Raw genomic sequence first — 24,677 nt, 5'->3', positions numbered from 1 at the left:
GGAAAACGTCTCGCACTGCCACCGAGCACCCGAGTCATCGAAGGGCGCTCTTCCGAACCTGAAACACCTTCCCTCCTTAGCTGGTGCTTAAGCTGGTCAAGGAAGTGGAAATTCGATTGATTGATTGATTGATATGTGGGGTTTAACGTCCCAAAACCACACCGTAGTGGAGAGCTCCAGACATTTCGACCACCTGGAGTTCTTTACCGTGCACCCAAATCTGCGCACACGGGCCTACAACATTTCCGCCTCCATCAGAAAAAGAAAGTGGAAATTCACTGTGCCACTTAGCATCACGTGCTTTTCACCAATGATTCCTTGTTGCACTGCCGGGCCATCATGCGCAGTCCTTGTTCGCTTTTCCACACGTTTGTTAATGTGATAGATGCCATAAAACAGAACAACCTGCTATTCTTCACAAAACCGGCAATAATGAACACAGTCGAGCTCTGTGAAAATGAGTCCAACATCACCACTGCGTACAGCATCTCAAACTACCACTCAGTGCGATATCGAGACACAATGCTGACATTACGCTCACAGCACATTATACTCCCGAACAACTTTTTGGGAAGAAAGCGAAAGCTGAAAGGCCGAATTGCACGCATAATAACGCTAATGAATGTAGTCCTACAATTGTACCCATATTTTCTGTACAATACAAAAACAAAGCTCCTTGTTTTCACACACATAATTCTTTGAGGTAGGACACGGCAGATACCATTAGTGACTCCATTTGTGTGCTTGTCAAAAAGTCACTCTTTTACATCTACCTCAAATGCTAAGCAGCACCTGCGCAAATGTGAAACGCTGATAATGCGCAGCTACCCCTATTTACAGCGGTGAGAAACGCATGCTATATGAGAGTACTAACTGGAGTACGTATCCAGAAACGACAATCAAGGTCTTTAAGACCTGGTTGGTATTCTCCGGGCCCTTGCCTAGACAAGTACTCGGTGAGGCATCCCAATATTTTAAGAGAACCATACCATGTGTTTGGTGCAGGATGGCCTAAGTTGCCCATGTACCTTAAAAGCCAAATCAAACCCAACATATCCAGAAACCTCGCCTCCATCACTTTCTCTTCATTGCCATGAAAAGTTCTACAGACATTTCTGGCACCTGACAGTGTGCACAACTGCATGTGAACCTTCCGATGCGTTATTTACACCAACACTGCATTAGCTCGCATATAATCCACCCATGCATATAACCTCACATCCCCAACTACTAACCACAAAAAAGGCGCAATTCGAAATTACTGCATTTTATTAACATTATCTGGGTTTTTACAAGACAGAGCTATGTTAACATGATGCACGCCATAGTGGAGGGCTCCGGAAGTTTTCACCACCTCGTGTTCTTCAACATGCATTGACAAGGCAGAGTACATGCTCGATGCCGTGTATTGTCGTGAAATTATCTTTTTCAGATTATGATGAGGCAGTGTGATGAAGCGAACCTGCACACTGACACTATGGATATCGAAATATTGAACTAATTCCCATTTTTGTGCAAGTTCGATATATGCAAGATCGACTGCATGTTGTAAAAATTCCACTTCTGTCATGTATTCGACTTCTGCTTGTGGTGCACTTCCCTTCCCCAGCAATGTGAATGTACATATTTTTTTTCTGAACTACTTACATTTTATGCCGCACATTTTTCTTATGACTATAACTCGCTTAACTGATCTGGGTCATGCAAGTTGGTCTAGCTAATATATGACTAAGAAATGCCTCATCGAAAGGGCAATTGACTTCTGGTCACATCATCTTTTTTTGACAAAAATTAAATTAGGTAAGTTTTTTGTGGCTAATATTACAAACAGCACTAGTTGCGCAGAAACATTTGTGTCTTGCTCCTGATACAACTTCTTTAAGGGGACCCTGAAACGGTTTTGATGATTTTTTTACAAACACATTGGGCCCGTAGACCAAGTCCCAAGGATAATTTAGTGCTCATTTGAGCTTCCTGCGTAACGTGTGTAATTTGTTACAACACTTTAAAGCTGCACATCGCTCCAGATCGCTGCGACTCGACCAAACGCGTTTTGAACCGACCTTACAGGGACACGCTCTGCCCCACTGATATAATAGTTTTCAGCTGATCTGATTGGCTGTGGAACACGCAGCACAGGCTGCCGGTATCAGATCGGTGGCGGGATTTAGGCGTATGCGGTCTCACACCACATCGTGACACAGGCGTGCTGAAGGCGGAGCTTAGCCTTGAGTGCTCGAAGGAAGAGTTGAGGGCAGTTGAGTGTGAAAGGCGGAGCGAAAAAGAAGGGTACTTTTAGTACTCGTAGCTCCGTTAATAATGGGCATTTCGATTGAACTCTGGTGCCAATGATTTGTTCCAGTAGTGGTCTAATCAAAAACGGAATGTGAAAGAACCATTTCAGGGACCCTTTAAGGAGAACATGTTGAATTCTGCTGGGAAGTTTAGCCATCAGGGCGCTGCACAGCAGTTTTGCAGTTTTTTTGAAACATTATCATTGTCATGTGTGTTTATGCACAGTGCTTGTCCATTCTATGCTCAAACCTGGTGATAGGCACTGTAGGATAGCATGGCACTGAAGACAACAGTGTGACACAGGGTAATTAAAAACAAGTGTCGTACAGATACAATGTAAGTTTTGGGAAGGAGGGATGAACAAAAAGCCTATTGTAATCACTCTGTGTTGACAAACTGCTTCAAGTCACAACAAGTCATGCCACAATAAGTTCGACGTGCCAAATTGTCTCGGGGTGGCACTGAGGATGGCCTCCTGTCCTTCGTATGCACTATCCTAGAATTTCTGTGTCTTCGATGCAGGCGGGCTGTCATCACTGTAAGTGCTATAAGCACTGTGAAGTCACAAGTCACACCACAAGCAGTTCAACATGCTGAGCTGTCCTCTGGTGCCGCTGAGGAAGGCTGCCTGTCTTTCATATGCCCTAGACTGGCCTTTCACCGCATCTGTAGGGCAGCTAGACAATAACCACTGTATTTGCTGCAGGCGCTGCTCTGCCAGCCGACCAGGACAACTGCAACAGACATGGCAAATTCTTAGTGCTGCTACATGTTCTGCTTGTTTCTACCAGACTAAATAAGCATAAAAATCAATATTTACTCTCGTAGAAACAAGTGTAGTAAGGTTTGCTCAGACTTCACTGTACCTCTTATGTCCATGATTCAGTTGAACAAGACATCTGTGGTTATGTATATGTGACCAATGCGCGAGACAGAATAGGATGCCAGTGGCAGAATTGCCAGCCAGCCCCTTCAACTGTCGTGCATCTTTTTTGGTGGTTAGCGTCAGCTGATAAGGCCGCCTCCAATAGATGACCTGCAGGCAGAGTACACAAGCGTAAATCTGGCATATCCCACGCATTACAAAAATTTATTGCATGTGAAGCAGTCGCCAAGTAGCAGGCTATGCCTGATGTAGCTATTTTACTGAGCCTAATAACGAAGTACAGTATAGCCTCATAGTAGGAAAAGCTTTGTGCGCAGTATGAGTCAGTCTGAATTGCTTGGCAGTATTGAGTAGAGCAACTACATAGTACATGTCAGTATTCTCAAATTATCACTTAAAACATACGTTTGTAGGCACGTTCAGCGTTCCTTCAAGAGCAGGGCACTTTTGGGGGCCAGGCTGTTGTATGCTGCCATAACTTGGCATAACGCTCCACGTGTAGCATATTGAGCGCTCACTCGTGACAAAGAGAAGCTTTCTTCCTCTTGTTCTTCGAGCGCTTTGACAATAATAAAGGAGCGCACTCTCACACCATAAAGAAGTCTTCGTGTTGTTTTTTGAGCTTGATAAAGATAACTTGCAGTCATCAGAAAAAAAAAAAAGAACTGCGTTCCGCAACACCCCCAGGCAAAACCAAGTGTAAAAGTAAAAAACAAAAGCGAGAACCAAATGCAAAGAGAAATAATTGCAAGATGGAAAGAGAAAGAAATAAAGAGAAGGAATGAATAGGAAGAAACAACAAAAAAAAGAGGAGAGGAAGGAAAACCTAAGAGAAACAATTAAAGCTGCCCAGCTGCAAACTTCCTTCAAGCTTGGCACCCCTAGTGCGAAGTTCCCTTAACATTTTCACCAGAAGACAGCGGAATGGGAATGACATCTTGGCGCACGCTCTGTGCAAATTATAAAATTTTTACCAAAAATGTAGCAGGTTTCACCTCCTGGCACAGTCTGGCACGATTGGCCCATCTATCACACCACTGAAATTGTGTTCCATTCACCACAAACCCCGCCCGTATGTTCTCTCAGGTGCTATTGAATGCTGTTTAAGGAGAAAGTTACCCTGCTGCTTCACCAACATCACTTTAATCGTACAAAACAGGGCATCCAAATAATGTCACAAATGAATCGTCTAGTCGATGCAGACAGTTAAAAAAAATGAAGCCTTTGCTGAACATCACTGTCTCACTGTTAATATAAAAAGCCTTAATATCTCTCTTTTTGGTTCTTCCTACGCTCCATATTATTCAAAGTAGCGTAAACTAGAGGACAAGAAGTAGGCACTTGCAACGTTTGATCGCAACTGACAAGTTTATTTTAAAAAAAAAACATGAAAATAAAACATACAAGAAAGTGACCCAGACGAACTGCACAATCGCTACCACCTGACAGTCTTGCCAAAAGCGCAAAGGCAAGAAAAAGTAAACATTTAAAACGCAGGATATGTAGCTATAAGGTATGACAGAAAAATAAAAAATAAAACTAAACGGAACAAAACACAATGCAAAAAAGCCCAAGAGCATTTGTCTACCCCGCATCCAAAAAACTGATTTCGGTTCGTGACAACGCCACTGAAGAAGAACTGACGCAACTCTCTAGGGTTCATAATGAAAGTGCCTTCATAACTTCGCTCGCCACATCATCCCTGTGCCTGAACATAACTGTAGCTTTATCAGTTCTTTTGATTTGTTTTGTTATCTCTTTTTTTTTTTTGCTGTCATACGTTGTTGATGCATATTTGGCGTTTAAACTGTTTACCGATCGTGGTTTCCTTGGCTTGTTTGCCTTTTCTTGCCTTTGCGCTTTTGGCAAGATTATCACGTCGCGGTCATTACGCAGTTCGTATGGTTCACCTTTTTGTGTCTTTTCTTTTCATGCGTCTTTTAATAAACTAGCAAGTTGCGAATAAGCATTTGAAGTGGGTACTTCTTGTCCTCTAGTTTGCGCTACTTTGAATAATATGGAACCATACCAACTAGCCCAGCTGTCGACCTTGCTTGCTACGCTCACCTATGTTAACAGCATAAGCACAAATGTCAAAAAGTTGGCACGCTCAGAACGAAGTTTATATCACACACATTCATACTACTTGCTAAGCATGCATGCGCTCAACACCATGCAACACCATAAGGTGCACTAGCACTGATGGCATAGTATTAGTCTTGAAAACCATGCTGCCGTTCTTTTCCGTTTATAAAAAACACATTTTTTAAATGTGCTAAACCAGCATTCATTCTACGGAAACAACTTAAGAGCAGATATGCATAAGAAAGGAAAGCACAAGCCTCTTTTTTTCTGCTCTCTACAGTGTTAAAAACTGCAAAACTGAACAAAAACCTCAATGCATTGACAACTTATCAAATGTTATGCACGTGCCACTTTAAACAGGTGCCTGAACCCCGGCAATTAAATAAGCATGACCGAACAAGTTTTGCTATTGACAAAGCCACTGAGCACAGGCATCAGTCAAGAGGGCAACACCTTTTCATCGCGTACTTTTTCTTTATTGTTATCACCACCTCAGGCATAACCAGCTTGTCAATGAAGTGCATAACCAGCTTGTCAATGAATTTTCAGAGAAGGCAACAAGTTTGTGTATACAGTAGACTCTCATTAAATAGAACCTGAAGATACTAGAAAGATATGTTCTTAACAGGAGGTCTGTTTACTGAGAGATAAACACGAGCTCAAAATTTAAGTGCGACACCAACCACATTACAGGCAGCAATGCCACTTGGTTGATTGAAGGCGGCAAAGGCCACCCCCATCCCACCCAACATGTTAATGTGCTCAATTGCCAGCAAAATTTTACCACCACTGCAATGAGCTTTACATTGAACATTAAATTTTGATCACAACAATGATTTATTCGGTGCAATTCTTTCTATGCACAGCTACAAGGGCTCCGATCCCCCTCACACAAGACCCAACAAAATAGGACAGTTGTGCATCTGCTCCAAAGTGATATGAGCACAAGTTATGAGCTCACAACAGCCTATTTCAGAGGCAATGTCATCTGCTATCAGTGTGTATCACGGCTGTCACAAACGATGAAAAAGAAAAAAGTGCCGGGGGGGTGGGTGGTAGAAGTTTAGTCAAACCAAAAGTGAATCCAAGCATTCTGCATGGCCGTAAAGTATTTAACATAAAGCCAACTAGTCAGCGAACTAACGGTACTTTGATTCACCTTGCATCAAGTAGCAATAAACCTAGTCTCGATTGCCAAATTGCCGTCCATTAATAGAGCAAGTCATGTTAACAAGCTCCATTATATCTTAATGAAAGCCAGTGACAAAATACAGACTGATTACCACATACCAACAAGCAGGAAAAAGATTTACACAGCACAAGGAGGACCACACCTGTAGTAGACGTGCATATATTAGTAGGAAACAAACAAACTGAACCTTCAGCTTGCCTACATTCCTCAAAGTATAACTGTAATGCCACAGAGGAGGCAGACATCCATGAGCTCACATTTCAGTTGCCTTGTGTGCTAGAAATGGCACTGCCTGAGCACCTGAAAACAGCCTCGATAAATGAGTGTTATGGTAAGCATAAATATGCTAAGAATGGCAACGCTTACCGTGATGTTTCATTATCTTTGTGTGTGCCACTGCCGTGATCTCTTGACATGTAAGTGTGGGCTGGAGCTGTGGCATGATTCATGATGGTGAAAGGACCCATCATGGGCACCTCTGGAAATATGTGATTAAAAACATTCATATTGCAAGTATAGCCCCTTCAGATGCAAATTATGATCCACTGTCTGCAAATGCATCAAACTAGCATGGCATGATTCCAAGGCACTCAGTATTATATTCCAAGAAAGAAAACAAAAGAATGGCTTGTTTTGCATGAGTTTCAGTAATTAACATTGGTAATTAGCATGTAATTAACTATCTACTTATTCATTCAGCTAGCATAAATTTTTGCATAAAAGGAATGAAATATTTGGTCCAAGTGCAAGCACAGTTTGTTTTTTTATTGTATTCATTACAGGCGAAGAAAAAAAAATGCCAGGCCTGCGCAGAAGGCGCAGCACAGTCACAGCGAAAGCTAGAGGAGCGGCCTTTTAGAGCCTTTTCTAAACACTTGTTGGGTAACTGCTACAAGCACACTTGCTGGGTACCCACTACAGCACTAATAAGTTCTGGGTAGTAGGCCGGCATTTGCTATGCCACCCTCATCACTCTTTTGAGAAGTGTGGTATCCGCTAAACACTTGCAAGGAATTTTGTGCCAATTGTTCATGCAGTGGCTGACGACAATGAGGAACTAGGCCTGAAGTGGGTAAGTGCCACCATGATTACGTGATCAACAACAAGCTTTTGTAATAGGTTGGAGAATTGGTCGATTCACTCATTGCGCTATTCACATTGTGTGACGCCTGGTTGTTTTTTTGCTGTTTCATTATTCATATTAACGCGATTCCTTTCTTGATATCAAGCATGCCTAAGGCAATCTTTCAAAGAAGTCCCAAGCAACGGCATGGCTCAGTCGAAGAATACTGGACTGGCACGCAGCGGACCCGCGTACAAATCCCGGGTGTCCTTGGAACTAGGTTTTTTTCCGTATTTTGTGCGAAGTGGTTACGGACACGCCAACGCGGCAGACAACTGTGGCGCCACGCGAGATCTGAGTTGTGATCTCATAACAGCTTTCACTGTAATGCTTGACGTGGATCTTAAAACATCGCATGTCAACTGGTCATAGCACATGGTAGTGTCGCCAGCAAAGTGAGACTCTCCAGCATTACGCAGCACAAAGAAGCTAAATGACCGGTATTTGTCTACTCAGGAAGCCTGCATAAATATAAACACCACGTTTCAAGCCATTCGAATGAACACACAATGTGTGACATGTCTCAAAGTTTGATTTGTACAGTTGTACACGCTGCCGCTGAAGGGTATGGGAAAAAAAAAAAACAGGCAAGCTTACCTTTGCATTCTGCCAGCTGTGCTTGCGTGCCAATGCCAGGCATGGAGCAAATGTTTTTTGCAGCAGTGCTGGTATTGAAGGACATACAGGTACCCTGTCTACCAGCAAAATATGCATTGGTAATAGAAGGGCCTTGAGTCGTCGTTACTGAAAGCATATGAGCAATGTGTTGAGATCATAAGTACAAACGAGAAGGGCAAGCTTACGCTTATGCTCTGACACCTCTCCTAGTGTGCTTGCGCTAGGAATGATGCAAGTGTTCGCTGGTGAAATGCTTGAACTGAAGGGAAGATGGCTCTTTGGCAGTCTAACATTTTCCACTGTCATTGAAGGATTCATGATGGGCATCACTGCAATAACGCAACCAAAGCACTGAGATGGCAAACACAAATGAAAATGGGAAAGCTTACATAGGTATTCTGGCACCCTCGGTTGAGCGCCAATGCCAGACATGATGTAAATGCCTGATGCTGAAGCACTGGCATTGAAACACGGAGATGCAACTGCAACATTTTGCTGGGTGACAATGGAACCTCCTTCTGGCAGTACTGAAAGTACAGAACTATGGCATTAAGACTAATAGCACAAACAACAAAGCGCAAACTTACACTTGCGTTCCGTCACCCTTGTTTGAGTGCTTATGGCAGGCATGACGCGAATGCTTGCTGGGAAACTACTGGTACTACAGCCCAATGACCTGCTAGGTACAACGGCAGTATTTTTCTTGGAAATAGAAAGACCCTTTCTTGGCAGCACTGAAAGTACAGAACTAAGGTATTGGAATTACTAGCACAAAGAAGAATGAACAAACTTACATTTGCATTCTTGGACCTTCGTATGAGTGCCGACGCTTGGCATGATGCAAATGCTAACTGGTGAAGTCTTGTTATAGGATGGATCTGCACTCGCTTTTACAGCAATACTGCTCTCAGTGATCGCAAGACCCTCTTTTTTCAGCCCTGCAAGTTCGCAAAAAAAAAAAAGTAATGAGATTGCTAGTACAAGTGAAAATAGGCAAACTTGTATACCTTCTCTCACCGCCTTTTGTGGGCTAATGCCAGGCATGACGCAAACGCTTGCAGTTGCAGTCCTGGTATTGAAGCATGAAGCTCCCCTTTGTCGAGCAGCAACATTTTTCTTGGTGTCAGTGGGACCCCCTTTTGGCAGCACTGAAAGTACACATATGGCAATGAGACTACTGGTACAAGTTAGAATAGGCAAATGTACTTTTACGTCCTTTCACCATCATTGGTGGGCTAATGCCAGGCATGACGAGCTTGTTATCTTGTGAACAGGTAGAATATGAGGACAGGCAGCTCATTGGTGTGGCATTTACATTCTTCTCAGTGACGGGAGGATCCTCATTTGGCGACCCTAGAATTTAATGAATAAGGCTTTAACACTGTCACAACAATCGGGTGTGGGTGAGCTTACTTTGGTAATATTCAGAAAACGCCTGCGTGCCGATGGAACGCTTTGTATAAAGGCAGCTGGTGCTTTGATCTTTCCGCACCCCTGAAAGCACACAGGATAAAGCACAGAGATCACCGCAGCAGGCAAGCGAAGTTGTAGAGTATTTGAATTGAATCGCATTCAATGAAACCTTAAATTAAACTGTAAATGTGATTATTTTTCAAATAAACTCAAACCACATTATAACAAAGCTGTATCTTACACAATAAGTAAACTAGATCCAAAAATTCTTTATAAAGGTTCATTCCTAACACTATATCTATTGCAAGACTATTTTTGTTTTACTTCATTATAACCAGTATTTCGTTATATCAAGGTGTGAGTGTATTTCATTTTGGGATGTTGACTGCACTCACATGAACAAAATATTCGTATAAACATTGCCATAAATTTCTTACATGAGGGCGCAGTATAGAGGCCAACACGCTTTTCTAGAACGCTGGAGCATTGCACTTGATGCTGCACGAGCGAGATGTAGAGATATGTGGTTTGAGGTAGGCCAAATCTAAGCATGCGATGACCCCATTGCTGTGCCTGTCTTATGTCTTCCTTCCCTGTTTGCCACTGCAGCCACAATTCTTTCAGCCATCAGTGGTACTGTCAACGGTGTAGCTCAGCAGAAAAAAAAGAAGTTTCCACTGCTTCACTGACTTAACATAATGAGCAATATGTAACAGCGGAGCTGATTGCTTTAATTTAACTTCAAAATCTAACTCCGGCGATTTTTTGGCCATATCAGGGTAATGGTGCTTCCATGTTCCTGAGACACTCTTGTCACGTGCCTGATAGCTGAAATGCTCAGCAAATTCAAAAATAATTTTTCATAAGCAAAAAGGCACAATAGAGAAACCAAAACCCAACCGAGAGCACTGTAAGTGTATGGCGTGCTATTTGGCAAAAATCAGAAATCGTACAAGGCATACTTGTCCCACCGGCTTGGAGAGTGAAAACTGTGCAAGCTGGAACGAGCAGACACTCGGAGCGCACCGAGCATCGGCTGACATATCTGAGACTGACAGTGCCTCGGAGCTATAGGACAGTGGCAACTAAGACATATATGAGTCTGACGAAAAATGATCAGGACACACGTGTGTCGTTTTGTTCGGTAACCAAATATCCTGCCTGATCACACTGATCAACTTCTTACGCAGAGCACTGTCATTTGGAAAGCTGTGATAGCACACTCACACTCTCTGCGTCTTGTGTAAGTGGTTTGAGCTGCTCACGACAGAAAAACACCCATTCACAAGAAACAGAAAATCATGCGCGAAACCCGCGAAGGGCCGGTCAAAAACTATGGACGAAGGAAGGAAGCATGTCCATGCCAGACACTGCCACCTTCGCCTTGCGGCCAGCACAGCAAATGATGTAGCGACCAAAGTTAGTGATGCCATTGGCTGCGTCACTTGCACCGACTTATTAAACATGACGTCACACAGCGATTGTTGCCAATAATGCTGGCAAGCCAGGTTATCGTGTAAAGGCAATCTTTAAAATTCATTTGCAAACAATCAGCGTATCTCTCAAGTCTGTGGGAATGTGCAAAGGAATGTACCAAGCAAAATTCATTGAAATTCATTGACCATGACAAATTGCCTTGACAAATTGACCTTGACAAATTTACTACTTATTATTTATGCAAGGGTATAGCAATGACGCAATGCTACTAATTCATTCATTGGCTCTGGCTGCAGCCACTTCTTTTTTGGCAAACCAAGTTTTCCAGAACTTTCGAGCTAGAGTCTGATCCTCTTCGGTGCTGCGTGGCCAAAACATTTTCTTTCCAATGAACCTGGTCTGCGAGCAACGTGACATCACCTCCCAAGATTGAAATTCAGAATCTTTGGCTTTTTGCTGTCGCTTAGCCTTGACTTCCTTTGCTTGGAGCTTTGGATGAGCATGTTGTCACTGGAACCATGCCCTAGCCGTTTCCTGCTGTTTCCCTTGGAGCAATGTTTTTTCCAGACACAGTTCCTTTTTCATCCTCATCATACTCTTTGCCAAACTGTTTCTCCCCAAAAAGCATCAGCAGTACAGTGCCATCTCTCTCTCTCTCTCTCCTTGGTGCTCTTCAAGCATCTCTTGGTGAGAGCTCTCCCTTTCTCATCTCACCGCTCTTCAAACAAATATGTCTAATACCCCTGTCACACGGGCACCCGCGAACACCGTTTAACTCCCTCATCCTTAGGACAAGGGAGATGCGGCCCTAACGCAAACGAAAGTAAATGGAGCATTTCACAAAGGATGTTCGACGATCTCCTTTTGCAACGTAACGAGGTACTCTCGTCCCCAGTATATTCAGGTCAGAAAAAAATTTCGAACACTAAACTGGCGCAGTGAGAACAATAACATATTTTGGCAATATTAAACGTTCTTTTGTTGCAGTAATAATTCATGATGTGTTTCTTTACACACACACACACACACACACACATATATATGTATATATATATATATATATATATATATATATATATATATATATACACACGCCCGCCAGAGTGCAGCTGCTACTCTTAACACCGATGCCTTCCATACTGTGCCTCGCGACTCGCAAGTTGGGCCGGGCGCTGCCATTTAAAAACATTTCATTCGTGCAGTTGTTGTCACCTGATTCGACGGCTGCAGGAATAGGTAATGGGACCCGACCTAATTAATGTATGGTCTACAAAAACAACTAGTGGTCGAGTACGGCGCAATCATAACAAAATATAGCATTAAGCACAAGTTGGCCAGCGTCACTACATTTAGCAAATGCGTGTTCATTTGAAATAATTTTTCTTGCTTTGTTCGCTTCATCCCTACATATTATTGTGTTTTTGTAAAAACTGCATAACAAAAGTCCATTAATGATGACAAAAATTTCGTTTATTTTCTATTTCAATAAAAAAACTAAAATGTGCAAATAAAGCAACTAGAGATGAAATTCGCATAATTCTGCGAAAATCAAACAGCGCCGGCTAAGGCCCCTCATAGAAACTATTACAACCTTATCTTTGCCGTGTGACATTGCCACAACTCCATCTCCGTCGAACTCACTAGAGGAGATTTACACTGACAGAGTTTAACAGAGTTGGGTGGTGGCTGTGTGACAAGGATATCACGCACACTTCTCATGGGCTCTCCTTGGCTTTGCTCATATCACCTACATTTCTGCTCCTCACTCCCTTTCTACATCACTCACCTTGATTGCCTATGCTATGCTTTCTCTCTTCCCTCCCTCTCTTAGCCATTGCCTTGGTACGCTGTGCCATGCTTCTTTTCTCCCTTCGCTTAGCTCTCATCCAGCAGCGCAGAGTTAACGCTCCCAGCAGTTCAATATTGACCCTTAACAGCTCTACTATTAAAACATGCAATATATCAGCAATGGACTACTGGAATGATGACATGGCTAACCAAAAGAAGTCTCGCATACAACACAGCTTGAATCGGGCACCAAGCGGGGCACTTCTTCACATTTTTCCTGAGTCACCTACAATACTTTTGACGTCCACGAGAGTTGCAGCTGTGGCAGTAATAAGCTAAGGGCGAAAATGCAAGGCAGTCACGTCACTGGGGGATGCGCACGCTCAAGCGTGGCCTATCTCAAGCAACATGTCATCTGCAGATGTCTCCCATGCAATCCTGAGCACGATGCTCCTGCATTAGTATAGACAAAAGTGTGGACCTCTATGATTGCAACATAACGTCAAAGCTTGCATAATGCAGCAGCCTGTCAGTCAAGGAGCCAGAGTGATTCAACTCTACAATGATCATGTTCACTCTCCGAAGAGTTCTGAAAGTTTGAAGAACCCATTTATTTGCTTGCAGTGCTCCATTTGTGCCTTTTTGTGTTGTTCGTTGATTTTATGAATACTTTGCGATCGTCATTATAAAGAATGCATTTCTAAATGTTAAATATCAAATGAAAACTGCTAGAAGTATATAATACGATACACCTCCTGTGACCAACCCATCGTATTTCATCTAAAAAAACCCATGTCACTGCCGATAGTTGTCTTCGACTGCTAAGCCAAAGATCATTGGACTTAATCCCCACCACATTTCAATAGATGCAAAGCGCTACAGGTGTGTGTACTTAGATTTAGGTGCATCTTAAAAAAACCCAGGCAGTCCAAATTTCCAAAGGCTTCTATTACGGAGACTCTCATAACCATATTGTCGTTTGCGACGTTGATGTCCACAAAGCATTATTACTTAAACCCCTATTTACACACCCTCCCACAATATGGCAAAAAAGACAAGCTTACATGTGGCTTGCGTGCTACTGCTGACCAGACAGTAAGGTGTTGTTCCAATGCCAATGGACACTTTTTGACGATGCTTGCTGCAGAAGGAAATGACTAGTCTCCTAGTTATTCGAGATTTGGCAATGAGATTGTGCAGCTGTTCACTTGGGGCACTGTCCTGAGTTCTCATAGCTACTCTGCTGTTTTCCGCTGCACGCTCTTGCAGCTTTTCTTCAAGCTGCAGCTGAGTACTGTTCCAGGCACTGTCTTCAGTACCAATGGCTACTAGGCTGCCTTCTTCCTTGTGATCTTGCGTTTCCTTACACTGCTGATGAGTACTCTTTTGGGCACTGTCTTGAGATCCAACGGCTGCCGTGTTGCTTTCCTTCACAAGACTGTCTGGAGTTCCCACGGCTGCAGTGTAGGTTTGTTCATCATAATCTAGACGTTTTTTACACTGCAGCCGAATACTCCTTCGAGCACCATCCTGAGTTCCCCAGGCTGCTGGGCTGTTTTCTTCCTCGTGATCTCGCACTTTTTCTGTATGCTGCTGCAGAGTACTCTTTCGCGCAGTCCGTTCTGCAGAAAAGAAAAATGAGAAATTCATGGTGTTAAATCCACAAAAGCCAACCAGAGTTTCAAATGTAGCAGAAACAGATATGCGCCAAAGATAACTCTTTTAAGTGTGGAGCATTCTACGAGCCTTGCTTGTCGTCCATCTATGCATCTCATGAAGCACGATGACGCCCACAATACAGGCTAGCAATAAGCCTTATGTTGAGCAATAAAGTGCTCAATACAAGCCTAGTATTGCTCATAATAACATTTAAATGAACAAACAAGGTCAGAAATAGCAGAAATAATCAAGTAATAGTACTAATTGACTAAAAACCACTAAACGAGAAATTATCAGTGGCTTAGCTCAGCTATGACAGGATCTATGTGGCATGAGCTATGGACAGATGCATGGAACGATGGACGGACTAGCGAACGGGCTCACACCAGTAAGGCACTATCCCACTAGTGACACAACTCCAGGAGCTTCTAGGCCTTCTCTGGTGCCCCAACCACGCCCCGTGTGATGTCACTGATCTTCGGGCATGCCCAGCACTGCTCTCCATTACCATGGGCTTCTCGACCTCGGCCAGTGTAGCTTATGCTACACTAAATATTTAGGGAACCTGCGACCGTGACTGCGAGGCGGCGCAAGAGACGGCGCCACAGTCTCACCAAGCGAGTGAATGCCCCTCTCCCACACTTCGTCGGTGCTGTGTCACTACATCTGCTGAGGGAAACTACTTGACAGAACTTACTGCAGACTGTGCACATCTCAACTGCCATAACAAGCAGGAAGTCTATAAAGCACAAGAAAAACGTACCACACATGCCAAAGACTGAGTTTGCGAATCTCCCCAACAAGATTTTACTTGAAAGATTGTTGTTATCGACACTTTTGGTAAACGGAGCAGTAGGAACTTAACGAGTGGAAATCGTTGAGTTCCCATGCTATGCACTTTCTACACAAACAAGACGGGTGCTGACCACTAGGCTTTTCTTTCATCCTTTGCTGCTTTTAGGATGAAGCCTGTCCAACTTGCCCAAGTGTCTGTTTTTCTAAGTATGGCACATTGCAACAGATTTGGGACACTTAAGCCCTAACGTTGAAATTGTACACTGCAATAAACCAATGAGTTTTCAGCAACTTCCTTCAGGATTCACAGGTGAACGCTGATAAAGCACGAGATAAGGTTTCCAAGTGTAGTGCGGTACCTAAATTCCTTGAAGTAATCCCTTACGTTTTGATGGAATTCCCTATGCCTACGAAACGATAAACACAGACATGGTATCAATTCCACAGCAAGTCACACCCACTGTAACCATGCGTTAATACATGAATAAAGAAAAAAAAATTGACTTGCTAAAGCATATAGCCAAACATTCCGAAAGAAAAAGGATGCGATGAAAGATAGCCTTTCGGTTCTACTCTAAGTAAGGTAGCAACGGGAATTCATTGAGGATTACTGGCACCAGGTGTAAATGTGCTTCACGCTGAAAAGCGGAGGTGTTGTCAGGGTAGGAAGTTAAGGGGCTGCGCACCTAATTTTCGCCCTTAATCTGTGTTGTGTGGTTTAATACCAGCTGGTGAAATTTCAGTGAGCTAGGTTGATCCCTTAATTTATAACGAATATTTTAATGGACAAGCGAGTGGCCCTAGAGTGTGGCAATAAGGGCAAACTCACAAGCCGTGATGCAACAAGCCACTTATTCTGTGATCGCCTGTATTCTGGTCAACGATATTCGTGGTGAGTTGTGAGTAAAATGGGACTACTTGAGCTTTCGTCAACTTGGCATTGAAATTTTAATTATTTGCGCAGTGGCTTAAACTTTAGTGGAAAATGATCGCTTCCCTCCATGAAGCTTATGACATCACACGCACGCTGTCCACATGGCGGTTGCCAGCAGTGGGTGCGATTTAGAGCCGGTTATTTCATTTGGAGTTTTCTTTTCAAGCATGCACAGGCATAATAGGCCCTCCACTCTGATTGATTGATTGATTTGTGGGGTTTAACGTCCCAAAACCACCATTTGATTATGAGAGACGCCGTAGTGGAGGGCTCCGGAAATTTTGACCACCTGGGGTTCTTTAACGTGCACCCAAATCTGAGTACACGGGCCTACAACATTTCCGCCTCCATCGGAAATGCAGCCGCCGCAGCCGGGAATTGAACCCGCGACCTGCGGGTCAGCAGCCGAGTACCTTAGCCACTAGACCACCGCGGCGGGGCTAGGCCCTCCACTCTTATTTTTTTTACTGAAAACCATGACATGAACCTTTACCCAAATGTTAATGAGACAGTTGGCATTGCAGGCCTGTGCAAAAATAGTCAGCCCCTACACTAACAGGAACCCAGTCTACTGCAAAGCACCATGCCTTTCTGTTCTTCCAAATGCATGCTTGCAACCAGTGTTACCTGATTATCAAACCACAGCTGGCTGCATATGGCACACAAAGTACTGAAGCACTAGTAGAGGAACTTCCGTTGGAATAGAGCCACTGAACCGTGGAAGAATAACCTAGAGTAACACTAACACATCACCTGCTTCTGCTGCTTGTAGACTTGTCGATGCTTGCTCCCTAACTTTCGCCCTTCGTTTCTTTTTTTGTACTTCAGCACCCCTGACCCTAGTCTCAGGCTAGGCATGGCCTGCTTCAGCTTGGCAAAATCATTCCTCGCTTGCTTGGCATTATCTCTTAGCTTCTACCTCAGCTTCTTGATCTTCTTCCTCAGCCTTCCACTGCTTTACAGCACTTGCTTCAGCTTGCCGAAACTGTGGATTATCTCTGCGAGCTCGCCCACATTCATGAACTCACTCTATTACCATTCTTTCATGGCTGCCTCCTCTTCGGCAGAGCAAGCACAGCCTACCCAAAGTGCTGCTGGCCTTCAACTTGCGATAAATATCACATGTAGACCAAGCCAACCCTCCTTTCCCCTTAATGAAACACTTGTGACTGGCAGGGAGATTGCCATATAGCAGTACACTGGTTGCAAAAGCGGACAGTTTCCGGTCACAAGCTACGAGTAGTGAGAACAAGCTGCCTCTGAGCGAGTCTGTTTTTTTTTTTTTAAACGACGCTGACTCCACCTGACCTCACAAGTAAGCCAATACAAGCATCGCCTGAAAGAGTGCATACGAGGCAGTAAAGGCAGCTCGATAGAGGGCTGGACTTTCAGGTTTGAAGGGAACTCGAAGCGAATAATGACGTTTTAATTTCAAACCACATTGGTAAAGCATATAGTATCGCATATTAAGAAAATTTTCCATATTGTTCATGACCGAACTACCATACCCTGCATATTGAAAAATTTTGAAACAAGGCCAGTGCAAATGCAATTTTCTTTGGTTCAAAATAAGTGGAAACGACCTACAATAACAGCAGAATTCGAGTTTCAGTAAAATTCAACTGATAACCGTGTAATATGTTATACTTTAAAATTTACTATACATGGAGGATATAGGCCTGTATAACAAGCTTTTAAAAAACTTACAATATTCATGAATCAATGTGAGGGCACTATGTTCATCTAACTTCAAAATAGAGTTCTGCGGCAGTCATTTTCCCCAGATAGATGTTTACACGGCTTAGCATCCGTCTACTTCAGTGAAGCCATTTTTACAAGACCGAATGTACGTCTGGATAGGTGCTACCACGGCTTGGCTCCCCTTTGCAGTGAAACCCCCTTTACAGGGGACAAATATTTTATTTGTTCATTTAAAATACTTCGATTTAAATTTGAATGAAAGCAAATTCAAATATTGCAATATTTGTAACTTGAATATCTGTAAGCTATAGGTGTGGTTTTTTTTGCTGGTTGCTAGGTGCCGACTATGTTCGATTTCGTGGCCAATACTTCATCTTGCAAACTGTAGCCAACACTGCCCTCTCACCCAGTCAGGTCTGTAGAAGCACAGCAAACAGTCCCTCGCATATTTTAGCTGTCAAAGACAATGTTTTAAACTACAAATGCAGGGACATAAGATTTAGTTTTTTTTTTAATCTATTTTGACAGTATTGAAAAGCATAAAATATTTTTTAAAGCAAGGAGAACATTTCAATCTGTTGTGAAATCAACAAACAAAACCAGGCACAGAGGCCTAATCTGCCGCCTATTGGAGACATGATGTTGCCAGAGTACTTTGTGTCACCTGCCTGCCACCCATCAAATGCATGTGATTTCCAAAACAGAAGTAGTTTCTAAAGAGATTCAGTTTGAGTGCAGAGACATGCAGGTGTGAATTCACTAATCATGAGAAATTTTCAATAATACAACATAATGAATATCTAAAACCCGACAAGGGACAAAGGTGCAACTTTGTTAGGATGCTGTCGCTAAAACTAATGCAAACGTCGATAACAGGTCTTTTGTTTCTCGTGATTGTGTCGCCATTCTGGTGCGCATGACCACGAAAATGTTGCTCGGCTTACCAACAGCAGGGCGCCCAAATACCTCTATCACGTGCGCTTTTAAAGCCTCCAACGTAGGGAAGTCCCGTAGACGGTTTTGATGCCACACCCTGGCGACGCAGCTCAAATAAAGTGGCATGTAATTGAGCTTCCCAGCATTTTCCCAGTGGTTGATCACGCTAACTCGTTTGTATTCAGTGAGCCAGTCTTATACACCCTCCTCTTCTGTACTGCTGAAGATTGGTGGTTCGCATTGACGTGATCGGCCAGGGCAGACCAATGCAGTAACCAGGACAGCAGGTTGTTGCTGTGGTTGGTACCTGATACGGCATTGCAAAGGCGGGCTTGAGTTTCCCAGTGCGAAATTAAAGATTTTCGCTACCCCAGCACCTCCACCACCAATTGTTACAAGGGTTTATTAAGGTGTGCAGTGACCCCAACGATTGTAGCACCAGCAGGCAAGGCATAGCCCAACAGCAAACTGTGCGTGCAAGACAGCCGATTCACTTGTGTATGAGCTTATCTTCTTCCTCAAGCAAAGAAGTTTTAAAATTCTGAACTAAGCTCAAAGCCATCAATAAAACATAGCTCCAGCAAAGAAGGCCAGGGAACAATCGAACTACTAGCACCCAAAAATAACCAGCACATTGAGCTCAGATCTTATAGTCACGCAGTTCCAAAGAAGTGCGAAGCCTTGGAACGAGACAGTGGGTTGGAACTATATAGCACCTTCTAGCGGGTCCCCCTCTTCAAAGGAGAAGAGCAACTCATCTGGCCCTCAATCCCTACCACTGCAACTGACCTCTCTTCATAACTACTGCCCAAATACGAACATCCCTACCGTGTCGTCGAACGACTTACCCTGTAAACTACCTGGTCAAACCCATTGAACCATCTTCGGACATGCGCTGTCGAGGGCACGGCATTGGCAACGTAGAGCGCCTCAAGGCCTACCATGACCCGCTCATAGTAACCAGCTGTTAGATTGCTAGACAGCTCCCTCTTTGTACCAGGGGTAATTGTAACCAAGCCTTGGAACTATGCAGTGGGTTGTCCTCTCCAGCGCCTTCTAGTGGGTCGCTCTCTTCGAAGAGCAGCAGCTCGCGCAAAGAGTCAGTCCTTGCCTTCACTTTCGTGCATCCTAGCCAAATGCCCACCAATAGAAAAGTCTCAACAGTGCAATGAGCTCTTGATCCTTAGAAGTGTTGGTTCTTCAAAATTTTGGAAAAAGAATGGAGCTGTAATTTATTCAGGTATTGCCAAAATTGTTTTGGGATGTGTTTTTACCGTTATTACCCAGATGCACAGTGAGCGCATGCTTTCGCCTGCAGGAAACATTGCGACATTACCCTGAGTGAGCCTGATGCCAGGTCATGTGAAACGGCTTCTTTCTGTATGACAATTTGCAGCCTTTCAGTAGTAGTCACTTAAAGCATTATGAGCTCGAGAACATTTCATTACTTTGTTCTTTCAACAAAGTCTTTTGTCGATATTTCTGGACATTATTCCATATGAAATTGAAGTACTCGCGCACCCTTACCGTTTTTCGCACAAATGAAGCCACCAGTCAAATTCACGCGCGTGCACTGTGTCGCGATTGACTGAAGGCGCCTCTACATCCCACAGTGAAACTCGCGGCGAAACCACCAGTCGGCGCCGGTCGCGACGGCCCGCTGACGTCGGCGAAAGTTTTCGAACACCCTGAGACCCGGATCGGCACGCCTCCTCTGTTGCTCGGCCATGCGGTTCTCCTCTCGGTGTGCCTCGTTGTACCGTCGCCTCGCGGCGATTTCTCTCGCGCGGAACTCGGGATCCAGCGCCCTGCGTCTGCGCTTGGTTTCGGCCTCTCGTGCCCGAGCTTCCGCATTCTCCCAGCGTCGTTGCCGCTTGGCTTCGGCCTCTCGATTTCGTGTTTCCGGATCCGATCGACGGCGCCGCGCCCGTTCGCGACACATTTCTCGACGGCGTAACAGACGAGCAGCTACTTCTTCGGGAGTCCTTTTCACCCTCGCAATTTCGGAACATTTCACAGGACAAAAGAGATGGGACACAGGACACCTATACACTGGTGGGATCAGACCACAGAACACCTACGATCAGACGAGCGAAAACCAAACGAGCACCACAAGCGCGTCGTCAATCCGCTCGAGTTTTTCTCAACTGTCACCAGATGGCGAGGCCAGTTAATCATAAGGTAACATCATATGTTCTGTGGTAACATGAGTTAATCACAAATGTATTTACGAAGACTCGCATCGCGAGCTTTGGCTGTGCTGTAAAATGCCGTTTACTATATAAATTTTCTTACTACACGCGTTCGCAATGTATTTAATAGCTTGTAGCGGCCGGCAGCTAGCCTTACCCTCCTACCCATCTATTAAAAAAAAAAAAAAACAGCCAGCTTTACTTCGCGATTACAATCGAAACAGCAGCCCTCCCACAGGTTATTTTAGTCAAGCTGCTGTCAAACCAGTCAGTCTATCGCACACTTAATGTGCAACTATGCCCTAACTCTCTTAACCGTCCGTACGAACCCCTTGTCGAAATCTCACTTGACGAGTATCGTTGCCGTCTTTGGAAATCTTCAATCACTCGGAGCCCGTGATCTGCCTTCCTACGTAGTCGCTTGACTGCAGCATCCTTGCAACGCTGCTCCGGATGGGCTTCTCTCCATTGGCGCTGCGCTTCGGCCTCTCTTGCTCGAAGGCCCGGGTCCAATTTCCTCCGTATGCGCTTAGCTTCAGCCTCTCTTGCGCGCACATCGGGATTGGCCCTGCGGCGCCGTGCCCGTTCCCGCGCCGATTTTCGTTGACGTTCACGCCGGGCATTTTCTTCATTGGAAGAACGAGGAATGTCTGCCATGCTAACAGCGCGAACCTGAACACTGACGTGCTCTATTATACTCGATCGTAGCCCCCCCAGCGTGGCGCGTTTCACAACCTAGAGCCCTGATATACTCTGCCGCGCAGCGCAGCCCTCCGAGCCATACCTCCGGGACTACGCCTGCGAGACTATGAAACCACGTGATCACCGCTACGCCAACGGACGTGAAAGCCTCGAACTGGTGTGCGAATACTGAAATTCCATATGGAATAATGACAAGAAATATCGACAAAAGTCGTTGTTGAAAGAACAAAGTAATGAAATCCTATGTTCTCCAACCTCGATGTATGTAATAAATATACGCACTTCTCGTTTAGTTCTTAAAATGCCCCCTAGATGGCAGTACTTGTAAATAATGTAAATGAAAAAGTTTTAACAAAGAAGTGCCTCATGCACCTTAATAGACAAGGATGGATCAAGTGGCGCAGTTGCTCCATTTTCACAACGAGAGTGGGAAAGGGCTGAGAAGAGGGTTTCTGGTAGTACATCAACAGGCCCTGACAGCATCCCAATTATGCTGATAAAGAAATTGGGCCCCAAGTCTAAGCAAACATTGAGAGAGGCAGCGAGCAAAACAATTATCAATGGTGAAGACCCTGATGGATGGAAACTTAGCAGGATGAGCATGATCTATAAAGGAAAGGGGGACAAAGTTGACATAAAACAACTACTGTCCTATAACAGCTAATTATATCAGTAGTTTACAGGCTGGTGAGATAGTAAAGGAAAGACTACAGACATGAGTGGAGAATGAGGTGGTGCTGAGAGAACTACAAAATGGGTTTCGGAAACAAAAGAGGTTGGACCACAATCTATTCCCACCGACGCAGTGCATCGTCGAAATAGCATAAAAGAAACACAGGCCCCTGTGGCTAGCATTTTTGGATATCAAGGGAGTGTAGGATAGCGTGCTTCAAGAGGACTTGTGGGGATTACTGGACACACTAGGTGTGGAAAATAGAGTCACTAATCTTTTAAAAGATATCTATAAAAATAAACAAGGTAGTTATAAAATGGAAAAACAGGTATTCTAGCCCACAGAGATAAAACGGGGGATAAAACGACGACTAAAGGTAACAGGAATGCAGCAGTGATAAAATATAGGGCACTGTGGAATTACAATAGGTATGATGCTGTGAGAGGAATATGGAAAGGGGTCATGGTTCCTGGTCTGTCGATCGGCAATGCGTTCTTGTGCATGAGATCAGAAGTTCAAGCAAGATTAGAAATTAAGCAACATAGAATAGGTAGGCCTGCCTTAGGAGCTCACAGGAATACACCAAATCAGGGAGTACAAGGTGATGTGGGATGGACATCATGCGAGGGCAGGGAAGCTAGCAGCAAGATAAAAGTTGAGAAGCAATTGAGAGAAATGGGGGAAAAGCGTTGGGCTACAAAGGTTTTCAGCTATTTTACATGAAGAATGTCGATACAAAATTGAGGAAGTGAACCAGAAAATTGTCGGGTAAATACTCAGAAAACCGCAGAGGGATAAACCAAAAAAGAACTATCAGTTAAGAAGAAGGTGAAGAAAATGGAAACCAACAGGACAGGAGTATTGCGAACCAAGACTTATTGGGCCAAATGCAGTGCGTGTCGAGAGGAGGAGGAAACTTCTGAACACCTGATAATTTTCTGTAAAAGGCTTCACCCTTTAGTTCAGGAGGATGGTGCAGAGTTTTTCAAAGCACTGGTGTTTAGGGACAGGGAGGGCAAAATAGACTTTAAGCGGGTAGAAATAGAAGGAGGTTATCTGATTGGTGGCTAAAATCAAGGCACGAGTGAAAATTAAATTCTTCACTGCAAAGTACCAGTCCTTAACCTCACTATTAAAAGGATAAAAGAAAAATAAATCTAGTTTTTGATTCACTAAGTATTACAGCTATGTGGCGTTAGTCGCCACCTGGTTGCATCCGCATGATGGAAATATGTGAGATGGCTGTACTTGGAGTGATCGCAAGATAGACGACTGCACAGACGAACGGACAGATGGACACATGAATGCACGCACAAAGCATGGACAGACTGACAAAGGCTTCGCCCCACCAATCATCATTCACTCTGTGGATAAGCTGTGAATTTTTTATTGAGATTAGTGTAATTCATGCATCAGAGTTGGACAAAGTTCACTGGTGGACATGTCAGCCACTCCTCACATTGCAGCACCTTTTACCTGGTAATTAAGTAGCATGGAAATTGAGTGGGGCTGGACAATAATGTACATAATTTTGAGGACTGATTGAGTGCACCTGGCAGCATCAGGCTATGTGACTATGTAAAGAGCAGTAATCGACTTCATAATGAAGCTTCGAGGCTCTTCTGCCAGGCTGTGTGACTTGCAGGTTTTTGTTACTTTTAAACACTACTCAAATATAAATCCTATTTATCTCACAAAAAGAATGCTTTAATCTGTCAAAATATATTAGCCTTGTGTGAATAGCAAACTTTAGGTTTGAAGCAAATGCAAAGCAAATAGTCAATTGGTCAAACAATTTTGAATTGAATTCGAAGAGTATATATTTCATATGATAAAGAAATGAGCATATTTTTGATGACTCAACTAATGTGCACCATATTTCTTTAGATTTGAAACAAGGCATGTGCAAATAAAATATTTTTTATTCAAAGAGATGTGGAGGCAACTTATAATTGTAGCAGGATTTGACTTTCAGTAGAATGTGAGTGTTGCCCAGTGAACCACTGATATTCTGTCAACATAGAAATGAGATCCATATGTCTAAGTCTACTCATAACATCTAATTACATCCCTATAATGTGCCATCCTTAAAGTCTAGAGAGCCTACGTATTATTAACGTCGCATGCACTTGTCTGAGACAAAAACTAGACGTCGCAAATGATGTTACACATACGTGCTCACATCAAATGCGTCGCACAACGTTCTGTCTTTTAAAACTGCTGTAGTTAACGTTTACAACGATAAATA

General features: G+C 43.7%; 1 protein-coding gene across 5 annotated transcripts; it reads right to left on the bottom strand.

Moving 5' to 3' along the window:
* Positions 1-1,251: 1,251 nt before the first annotated feature.
* LOC119186246 (uncharacterized) lies at positions 1,252-21,863 on the bottom strand. 5 transcript variants are annotated; one of them, XM_075886749.1, is made up of 13 exons: positions 21,384-21,863; positions 13,902-14,459; positions 9,613-9,693; positions 9,406-9,552; positions 9,207-9,347; positions 8,994-9,137; positions 8,787-8,933; positions 8,589-8,726; positions 8,385-8,528; positions 8,179-8,325; positions 6,825-6,936; positions 3,162-3,331; positions 1,252-3,029 (listed from the first exon to the last, which is right to left on the bottom strand). In XM_075886749.1, exons 1-12 carry the CDS (start codon positions 21,709-21,711, stop codon positions 3,301-3,303), a joined length of 2,118 nt encoding a protein of 705 aa, XP_075742864.1. In that variant the 5' UTR covers positions 21,712-21,863; the 3' UTR covers positions 1,252-3,029; positions 3,162-3,300. The 5 variants fall into 5 exon arrangements, with proteins under 5 accessions (XP_075742864.1, XP_075742865.1, XP_075742866.1 ...); XM_075886750.1 differs by having other exon boundaries at positions 21,402-21,863; XM_075886751.1 differs by having other exon boundaries at positions 20,390-21,522.
* Positions 21,864-24,677: the final 2,814 nt, after the last annotated feature.

The sequence above is a fragment of the Rhipicephalus microplus genome, chromosome 2 (genome assembly GCF_043290135.1).
Source record: "Rhipicephalus microplus isolate Deutch F79 chromosome 2, USDA_Rmic, whole genome shotgun sequence".
Classification (NCBI taxonomy): Eukaryota; Metazoa; Arthropoda; class Arachnida; order Ixodida; family Ixodidae; genus Rhipicephalus; species Rhipicephalus microplus.
This window is presented reverse-complemented; position numbering and strand designations above follow the sequence as displayed.

Excerpts from the sequence above, each read along its gene's own strand:
- LOC119186246 (XM_075886749.1), bottom strand. The coding sequence starts at position 21,711 with ATGGCAGACATTCCTCGTTCTTCCAATGAAGAAAATGCCCGGCGTGAA. Across the intron at positions 9,553-9,612 it reads GTTTTCTGAATATTACCAAA|GGTCGCCAAATGAGGATCCT; the intron begins GTAAGCTCACCC and ends ATTAAATTCTAG. Across the intron at positions 8,934-8,993 it reads GAAGGTCCAAGAATGCAAAT|TGCTGCCAAGAAAGGGTCTT; the intron begins GTAAGTTTGTTC and ends CTGTACTTTCAG.